Source organism: Triticum aestivum, chromosome 3D, assembly GCF_018294505.1.
Source record: "Triticum aestivum cultivar Chinese Spring chromosome 3D, IWGSC CS RefSeq v2.1, whole genome shotgun sequence".
NCBI lineage: Eukaryota > Viridiplantae > Streptophyta > Magnoliopsida > Poales > Poaceae > Triticum > Triticum aestivum.
Genome location: NC_057802.1, coordinates 9,038,826 through 9,048,711, shown reverse-complemented (window position 1 = coordinate 9,048,711; position 9,886 = coordinate 9,038,826). Strand labels below are relative to the sequence as shown.

Below are 9,886 nucleotides of genomic sequence, written 5' to 3'. Positions count from 1 at the left end.
GCAACTCCACCACCCTGAGCAGTCCTCGGCAGACGCCTTCACGAAGGAACACGACACCAAAGTGCCATCGTCGCCCAAACAGAGCAATAGAGGCTTTGGTGGGGGGCGTATGATCCACAACGAAGCCTCCAGGAAGGGAATCGGCGCCGAGGATGTCGACTTTGGTGCAGCCGCCACGCCGGCCTGGAGTTTCCCCCGGATCCATGCCCACCCGCCAGATCCATCCAGGCAGTATTGGCATCGACCGTAGTCGCTACCGTAGCCAGCATGAACCGGAGTAGATCGAGTCGGAGACGACGCCTCCCATGGAACTCCGATCGGCCATCGAGGAGCCGCCGTTGCGCCGCCGCCTCCACGCCGCCCACGCAGCCGTGGAAGGCCCCCCATCTGCACCCGCGGGTGCCGCCCGCCAGGCAAGCCGCACCGCGCGCCACCGATCGAGGCCGCCGCCCCTTGATCCCCGCGCCGCCCGAGGCACCGGTGGTCAGATCTGAAACAGATCGACCACGGCCACCATAGGAGCGCCCCAAACGGCCCCCCACGCGACCACCGGGGGAAGCAGCTCCTGCTGTCGCCCCCTGAGTCCTCGCCAGCGCGCCCCGTCGCCAACGCGCCGCCAACCGCCGCCGAACGCCACCCGCGCCAGGTCCGGCCGCTGCAGGGAGGAGAGATCCCGCCGCCGCCGACGCCAACCGGGCTTTGCCTGGCGGCGGGCAGGAGAGGTGGGAGAGGGAGCCGAGGGCTGGCGGCGCTAGGGTTCCCCCCTGGTCGCCGCACGGGGGCGACCCAGGGGAGAGGTGGGAGAGGACCCGAGTGGCACATGACATGTAAGAAGTTTGAAACTCCTACCCTGTAAAAACCGAAATCATTACGACAATTTCAGATATCCCAATTTGGCAAATGGGCACGGAAACTTTAAATTGTTTCACCTTCGTCACAAAACCATATTTCTACTCTCATGTGAGTTGTGTTAATTTAAGTTATCATTAGTTTTTTTTGCGGGTGAGTTATCATTAGTTAAATGTACCTTCCTACTATTCAGTATTCGCAAAAAAATGTACCTTCCTACAAAGGTACCAAGTGCATCTGTATATGTGATGATGCCAGATACATCTTTAGGATACATAGGCAAGCCTTGACTATACCAGATGCATCTGTACTAAACCAGCTTACCACAGCATACATACAAACCAAAAAATATAGTAGTATATGTTTACGTACACATACAACACATCATCGATGCTAAGCTTGGATGCCGAGAATCTGATCTAAACCGCATATTGTGCACCAATTATCAGAGTTAATAACTAACATCTCAAATAGAATTGACAGCGCAAAATGGGTTTTGGATTGGGGAGATGAAGGTTCAATTGGATTGAATCCTTAAGTCTGCTATGTATCTATCTTCGGTACTAGCAAAGACCTTCAGCCAGAAGCTCCGTACAAATGCATAACATCATAGTACCTTCTTCATATCAGCGATAGATTTTCAAGATTACATCTTTACGCAAAGAGGAATTAGTACAACAAAGATAATCGAATAAATGGAATTTTCATCTTCTTTTGTCGAATTCATTACAGAGAAACAATGTATGACATCTTCTTCTTGTGTAGAATTCATTACGGATGAACAATGTATACTAGCTGAAAGGATGACACATAGAAGAATGATAGAGATAGGCACAAAGCTTTAAGCAACAGAAGTAAACTAACCCCCTTGGGATCCAATTGAGTCATGTAATTTAATAATAATGTATCAGCTGCAAACTCGGTGATACCTAGATCATTGGCAGCACAGCACAAAATTCGATGATTCAAATAATCAATGACTCCATAGTAATACTCAAACATAAAATAAAAAGGTGTGTTTGTGCACCGTGACCAAGCAAAAAGATAGCAGTCCAGTACTTTCTTTGGCCATCATGTGCATCCTCATCGACATCAGTTGATCACTAAATGCGGACTTTGGCAATTTCCTCAATATATACTCAAGGGGAGTAGCTAGTTACATGTTGCCATAGTTTGTTACACAAGGGGGTTTGCGAGGAAGTTTGGGAATAAGCTCCTTGATAATAGACGGGCAACTTCTTGCGAGATGCTCAAAGTCAGAACTCCGTGTGATCAGATCCAGCATGCTATTGTTACATGACTCGAGGAATCTGAAGCATTCCTCCTTGAGTGTAGTACAAGCATGTTGCTCGGCGAGTGCCACTGTAGTGGCCACTGTGCTAGTGTTGATGTAAGTGCATAGTTTCTCTTCGCAGGTCAACTTCAGTCTCTTGAGGCCGTACCTGTCCGCGGCAACAAGCAAATGCTGGATCATGCTTAGTGCATCAGCATCGTCGATCTCAGGCACGGAATCGGTGTAGATAAAATGAAGCAATGCCTTGAATACATTTGGCTCCATGTCCTTTATGTGCACGCACATTGATGTGCTCTCCTTCATTGGACCCAGAAGCTCTGCCCTGAAGACGGAGGAACGAGCGGCAAGGACACACCTGTGTGCGACGAAGATCTCACCGCCGACCTCGAACGTGACATCGGCCCCTTCACCGGTGGAGAGGAGCTGACCGAGATCATGGAGGATATCCGGCGGCGGCACTAGCATGCGAACAGGAACGTACTCAGTGGAAGTCTCCTTGGACACGATGATATCGAATTGGACGCTGAAACCACCGTTCTCCCACGACACGTGACCTAATCTCCCGAGATCAGCCCTGGTGATGAACCGAGAGTAACCCCACGACCCTTGATTGGTGGAGAAGGCGCAGCACCTCCACGCACCTCCGCTGCCGTAGGACGGCACCGGCTTCCCGTGGGCGTCGAGCAGGCTGATCTTGAGCTGCGTCGTCACGACCTCGTAGGCGCCGGCCGGGACGAGGAAGAGGAAGACGGATATCCAGCCAGCGTCCCGCGGGCCGTGGCCGTCGGGGTAGAACTCGACGTACCAGCGACGGCCTCCGGCGAGGAAGGTCTCCGATTTGACGCACCTGCCGTTTGCCGAGCCCTTGGTATGTCGGGTACATGTTAATGTACAGAAGTAGAACATGCGAGGCTGACCTGGGTGAGACGGTCTGAGGCTTGACGGCGGCGGCGGCGGAGGGAGTCAGGGTGGAGGAGCTGGACATGACACAGCTCATGGCGGCTAGCGATTTTCCTTGCACAAGATCTTGCGTGCCTGGCTTCCATTGATTGATGAGTTTATTAGGGCATCTCCAATGCACGGGCGCTTATTTGGGCGCTTGCGTTAAAAAGAAAATTAATTTAGGGGGAAGCACCGGTGTAAGCGATTGGGCTTGCAACGCACGAGCGCTATTTGAGGGCTTATCTGATTTTCTTTTCTTCTGGACGAACGTGTGAAGCGCCCGTCCCTCCAACGCACAAACCGAAGCGTCGACGCCACCGTCTGACCGAACAACGAACCAGCTCTGCCAGCCTGCTACCCACTCAGCTCAGTCCTCATTCAGCTAGCTCTATCCTCTCGAACTCTCCACACCCTTCTGCACAAGACCATCTCTCGTCAGATCCAGCGAGTGGGACAAGACCTGCAGGCCGACCTCCCCCACCCTTAGATGGCAGCCACGGCGAATGGCGGCGCGCGGCCGGAGGATGCAGCAGCCCGCCTCTTCCTCCATGGAGACGAGGCCGGATGGGATGGTGGCGAGGCTGACGGATAGGAAGAGGGCGCCGTGTTCACGGAGGAGGAAGCAGCCGCGCCGCATGGGCATGGGGACGAGGCCGGACGAGCTCGCGTCGAGGCTGATGGTCAGGAGGGGGGAGGAAGCAGTAGAGCAGAGCAGGCAGCAGCCGCGCCTTCCGGCATGGAGAGGACTCAGACGAGGCCGGGGGAGCTCGCGGTGAGGCTGGCGGACTGGAAGGTGGGAGGAGGGAGCGGCACTCGAGCACGAGGCGTACAGGACGACCAAGCTCACCCGGCAGCGCCATCACGTACGGCGTCGAGGTAATCTCCGTACCCCTCGCTGTACTAATCCCTGAATTATTGATTTGGTTGGTGCTGAGATGCACACATGAAACTATATATGGGGATCTGTAGGCGCCATGTTCTTTCTGGATAGAACAATACTTGCATGAAGGAAATTTTAATTATCATATGAGAACAATATTTGGTGATCTAAACTTTTGGCATATTCCAAACTGACTGATCTTTGATTTACATAGTCCTAAAAAGAAATTTGGGGAATCGCCAAAAAAAAACTCGCAAAAAAAAAACAAATTTGGGGAGTACAACTTGGAATAAGAACAACAATTTATTATCTAAATCATGGCTTTTTGACTCGACAGTACATTGCATTCCACTGGGGATAGTTCCGTATGAACATCCACATGTGGAGAAATTTGAATGATTGATTTTGTTCTAACCTATACATCTCTAGAGATTTGGAAACCAAGTCCTGGTTATATTCCAGTAGCTGTGAATGCATCGTCAACCCTGCGCCACATGCCATCGAATAGCAGAATTTCTGAGCTCATCTTACTCCAACGGCGTTTGATTTGGATAGGTTGTCTTCTTCGATTATCAGCGGTATTTGCGTTATATTCTTCAGCGACTTGATTCCAAAAATCCCGTGCAGTGTTTTCATTGCCAATAACAAAATCAGTGGGAACATTTAACCAAGCATTTACCTACTCAATTCAGAAAATGTTGTTAGGCCAAGCTTTTCATGATATAGTAACTACTAATAATTAAACAAATGACTTACCAGGCATAGATTATCCTCTTCGGTCCATTGTAAGTGTATGTCTCCGATGTTGGCATGGCCGATATCCATTGAAAGATGTGATGTGTATGAACAAAAGCTTGTACCAGATTTGAGTAGGATTGTGCTTGTGTATGAGCAGAAATTTTTGGGATGGGCGTGGAACTGGAACCTGCAACTAGGACTATATATAACGAGATAGCTTTACTGCATGCATGATTTAGTCAGCACTGCATGCATGATTTAGTTAGGCCGATTTAACCGTGTATGACTGAAAGAACGGTTGAAGTAACTTGGCATATATTTTTCTAACTTTATCTCACCGTGCTTTCAGGTTTTAAGATTGGGATCTTTGTCCCTGTTGGGCCAGCTTGGCAACCATAAGCATTTCATTTTTACACATTTATTTTGTATCAATTCAATTTTTATTGTAAGTATTCAGGTTTCATGTAGATTTATAATAGATTGACAAGCTCTATAGTTTATTCTAGATTATTGTTGTGCGTGAAGAGGAAAGAAAAGAATTATTTGTCCAGCTGCAAAACGAAATCATCTAAGTTAGTTGAGTAGAGCTGGTTTTTAGTACAACGACCAGCTGAGTTAGTTGAGCGGTTGCCGATTTGTAGCGCTGTAGGTAGCGCCCGCTGCCAGATCCGAACGGAGAAAAAGGGTCGCGTGAAAAAAAATAGGCTAAGCGCTCGGCGACTGGCTCGGCATCGATGCCAGCCCAAATCCTGGGATGGGGGGGGGGGGGGGGGGGGGGGGGGGTGATTTGACCAAATCGGACGAACCCTGACGCCGATTGTAAGCGCACCCGTTGTACATGCCCTTAGAAGGAAGGCAGTTGGGATTTTAGCCGAGACGCAAGGATAGAGGTTAGAGTCTATTACCATTACGGCTGGATCTCGGTCATGGTCTCATGGATGGATACTGCTGAATGGATCGTCGATCGGGTGACTCTATGGGCTTTCGTGGTTGGTCTGTGGCCTGCAAATATACTAGCTTATTCAATTCTTCAAATTCGGATTTATCCAAAATAACAAACATTAATTTTCCTGATTTTTTTTCTGAAATCTTGGAAATTAAAAGGCTGAATGAAATTTTCTTGGTTTTCGCCTTTGGAAGCTAAGGGCATCTCTAGCCGATCCCCTAAATCCGGGGAGTAAAAGTTCCGGTATACTAGTATAAATCGGACCTAGCTGATCTCCTAAAATCCATACGGGACTATAAATTTTACTCGGAACAATGACGGAGAAGTAAATATACTCGCCCGCTTGGCTAAGGAGTAAAAAATTTCCCCTTTCTTCCCCTCCCACGCGGCGCTCAATCCTCTGCCGCCGCCACCCAATCCACGCCACATCCGCAACCCGTCACCCATCCACTCACCCCACAGGCGACATGGCCGGATCCGGAGGCCGCCGCTGCTCCCCACCACCGGTCCATAGCGCGTGGCCGGCGGATCCGTATGCCACGGCCGCTCCTAACCACCGGTCCGAGGCCGCAGTCTTTCCACCTCCTCCTCCCACGCCCGTGGCGGCTCCTCCTCCAGCGATGATTGGCGGAGGAGGTGGGAGGAGGAGGGACTTCGGCTCCAACGATGGCGGTAGCGACGGGCTGGACCTGATGATTGGCGGCATGTCTAGAAGGGAATGAAACTAGCTCGAGGAAGAATCCGATGAATCGGATTAGGTTATATTTTTATCTAAATATGCCGAATCTAGTTTTAGTTCTATGTAATATATTAAATCTGCACCGAATTTAAAATTATGTAGCTGAATTTGCAACGAATGTGGTTTAGTTTGCACCGGATTTGCGTCGATTTTGTTTTACTCCGCTAAATTTGGGAGTTCGGTTAGAAACGGCTTTTATTTAGAGCAGTATAAATATACTTCACTAAGAGTTACTCCCTCTGAATACGTTCAGATCACTATTTTATGGGAAATGATTAGCATCCACCGGCGGATTGCTCCCAAACGTCAACCGCCTTCATCGTCTACCACGTGTCCATGTGACCCCACCCATTCTTCACCTTTCCTTCCCCCGAAACATCTCGATCCTATCGCTCTCCATCTCAACCAGGAACAGTTGCAGGGCCTCGGCTCGCACGGGTATCGATTGTGAAAAGACTATCAATTTCTGCAACAAGACCTCCCTTGCGGTATAATTCTGCAACAAGACCTTTGTTGCAAAATATTTCTGTAAATTTCCTAACTTAATTTCTGTAACAAGGATTTTGTCACGATAATTTCTACGACATGACCTCCGTTGCAAGGAAAAAAAACTGTAACAAGACCTGTGTTGTAAAAATTTCTGCAACATGACTCATGTTGCAGAAAATTTCTGCAACACGGCCGATGTTGCGATGGTACAGGGTGACGCTCGGCCACTCAATCCGTGAGATCCGATGGCTTGTGAGGTGGCGGATCTTTTCAAAAGATCTGCCGGCCGACGCGTAGCGGCACCCCTATTTTATAGTGATCTAAACGCTCTTATATTATTTTACGGATGGAGTACTCCTCTATTTACTACTCCTTTATTATTTAATTTAGGGGATCGGCGTGAGATGCCATAACTAGCCCTAACTATCCGAGTCGTACACAACTATGGCATACAAGCCATGCACGATACGTTCATGGACTAATGACCCGACAACCTCGATCGCACTGAATCCTAATCGGACTCTCAACCAGGAAACCACCAAATAAATACCAGGCTCGCGTATTGGCCTGCAAAAAAGCACTACACCTTCCTGATCCAAACACAATTTGAATAAGGCTGGATTTTCTCCGCCGCCACCGCACAAACTGCAGCGATAGAATCATCGGTGCCAATGACTGTGTCGACGTGCACCTCCGAGACGGTGACGGGCAAGCACGTGTTCAGGATCGCCGACTACCATATACGCAAGGGTTTGGGCGTCCGCGAGTACATACAGTCAGCCACCTTCGCCATCGGCGGCTACGACTGGTGCGTTCGCTACTACCCCGACGGAGAAACCCAGGATTGCAGGGGCTACGTCTCCATCTTCCTTGAGCTCCTGACCAGGAACGCCAAGGTTAGGGCTGAGTATGAATTCAGGCTCGTCGACTCGGGCAGCGCGCTGCCGCCGTCGCCAGTGACACATCTGTTTACTAACAACTACAACACAGTCGACCCGGATGAAGATCCTGCTAGCTATGGAGCTCATAGGTTTATGAAACAGCAGGAGGTAAAACCGTACGTGCGGGACGACTGCCTGGAGATTGAGTGTGAAGTCGTCGTTATCAATGCTATAACAAAACTTGAGGTGCAGGATGTGCCGCCCTCGGACCTGCCGAATCATCTCCGGAAATTGCTGGATGGCAAGAGAGGAGCAGATGTGACGTTTGAGGTTGAAGACGAGGTTTTCTCTGCTCACAAGATTATGCTCGCGACGCGATCACCGGTTTTCGATGCTCAGCTCTATGGACCTCTGAGTGATTCCATGAGTAAGAACATAATCGTCAAAGACATGGAGCCCCCTGTTTTCAAGGCATTGCTTTACTTCATCTACACGGATTCTCTGCCTGCTATGGATGACGCTGATGATGGTGAGAGTGAAGACATGGTTAAGCACTTGCTCGTGGCTGCCGATAGGTATGCCATGGACAGGATGAAGATGATGTGTGAAGATATTCTATGCAAGAGCCTTGATGTCGAGACCGTGGCAACCACGTTGGCTCTAGCTGATCAGCATCACTGCAGCAAGCTGAAAGATGCTTGTGTTGAATATATCCTCTCTTCAAACAGACTGAATGCTGTGGTGGCAAGCAAAGGGTACGCACACCTCAAAAGATCATGTCCTGCTCTCATGTTTGATCTCTTTGAGAGGGCTACCAAGTCTCACAAAATTTAACTGCTCTTGGAAGTGTTTAATTACACCATTAAATGATACTCCCTCCGATTCAAAATAAGTGTCGCAGCTATGAACTAAGGTTAGTTCGACATTAGTTCAAAACTGCGACACTTATTATGGATCGGAGGGAGTATAAAAGGCAGGCATCCTAGGCTTGCCCCCGCCTTTGGTTTGTAACAGTATCATTTAATATAACGGTGTAAACACTTCTTCGAAAAAAGTCTGAACGCAGACAGGGTTTCAAAGAGGTGTAAACTTAGAAGTTGAGTTGAGATACAATATAAATGAAAATGGTGATCATCTTCTAATTCTGGATCATGCCAGATTCGGACTTTCCTGACGTAATTTGCAGCTTGGTCGACGTCCCTGATGCAGTCACCTTTTCGCTAACAGAAGAAGAAGAAGCAACTAAACCGAACAAGTCTATCTGCTCCACTCACATAACATAGCATATCCTAATCCAGTCACATACCACATCATGCTCTGACCTAGGATCACTACCACTCAACAAATAAGAAAATATTGCTCATAAACTCCCGACTAAACAAGTTTCAGCTATCAGCTGCGAAAGAAAATGCGGCTCACTGGTCTCCCTTCACGGCGTCCATGTCATTCACGTAGACATCATCCAAGCTCCTCTTGCTATCCTTCATGGTGTTCTTCAGACGGCGTTTCTGTTTCAAACAAAACACAGCAAGGATTAGGATGAAGATAACTAAGCACCCAAACATCAAATGAACTAGTTTATGGCTAGTAAGATGGCTATCAACTATTATATGGCAGTAAAAAGCCAAAATGATGCAGTTCTTTCGGCAAAATGGATGAAACACCTAGGTATCACAAACTTCTCCAGGCCAAGGAAACCTGGTTTTATGCCAGATTATACACTTGTCATATAGGAGGGAAATCAACATGATGTTAAATATAAATCAGAAGACATGCATAAAGACCGAGTGAAATATGAAATCAAAGGCTGAAATCTGTGCGCACATACAAATTCAAGGGATGTTTAAATCTGTGCGCCGACATTGAGGGTCGGGAGGAGGATAGGTGGAGTGGCGGCAGCTGATGGTTGGTACGGGAGGAGATGGGAGAAGGGTACTAGGGTTAGGCTGGTGTGGAATCGCAGTTAAATGGGCTGGCTCGAAAATTTCGACTCCCCGGGCTGGCAACTTAAAGTTTTCCTTCCCGCGCATGTTCTCTCACTTTCGGTCTCGTTTTTTCCCATCCCACTAACGTCTGAGTTTAGTTGTTTCTCATCCTAGTTGCAAGCCCATCATAATCATACAATTGC

The 9,886-nt window shown here is 48.6% G+C and overlaps 2 protein-coding genes across 2 annotated transcripts; one reads left to right on the top strand and one right to left on the bottom strand.

The window, feature by feature from the left end:
* Window positions 1–2,005: 2,005 nt before the first annotated feature.
* On the bottom strand, window positions 2,006–3,140 carry LOC123073702 (BTB/POZ and MATH domain-containing protein 2-like). Its single transcript, XM_044496756.1, has 2 exons — window positions 3,061–3,140; window positions 2,006–2,990 (listed from the first exon to the last, which is right to left on the bottom strand). Exons 1-2 carry the CDS (start codon window positions 3,138–3,140, stop codon window positions 2,006–2,008), a joined length of 1,065 nt encoding a protein of 354 aa, XP_044352691.1.
* A 4,329-nt stretch (window positions 3,141–7,469) lies between these two features.
* On the top strand, window positions 7,470–9,258 carry LOC123073701 (BTB/POZ and MATH domain-containing protein 1-like). Its single transcript, XM_044496755.1, has one exon. The coding sequence runs from the start codon at window positions 7,549–7,551 to the stop codon at window positions 8,590–8,592; it is 1,044 nt and encodes a 347-aa protein (XP_044352690.1). The 5' UTR covers window positions 7,470–7,548; the 3' UTR covers window positions 8,593–9,258.
* Window positions 9,259–9,886: the final 628 nt, after the last annotated feature.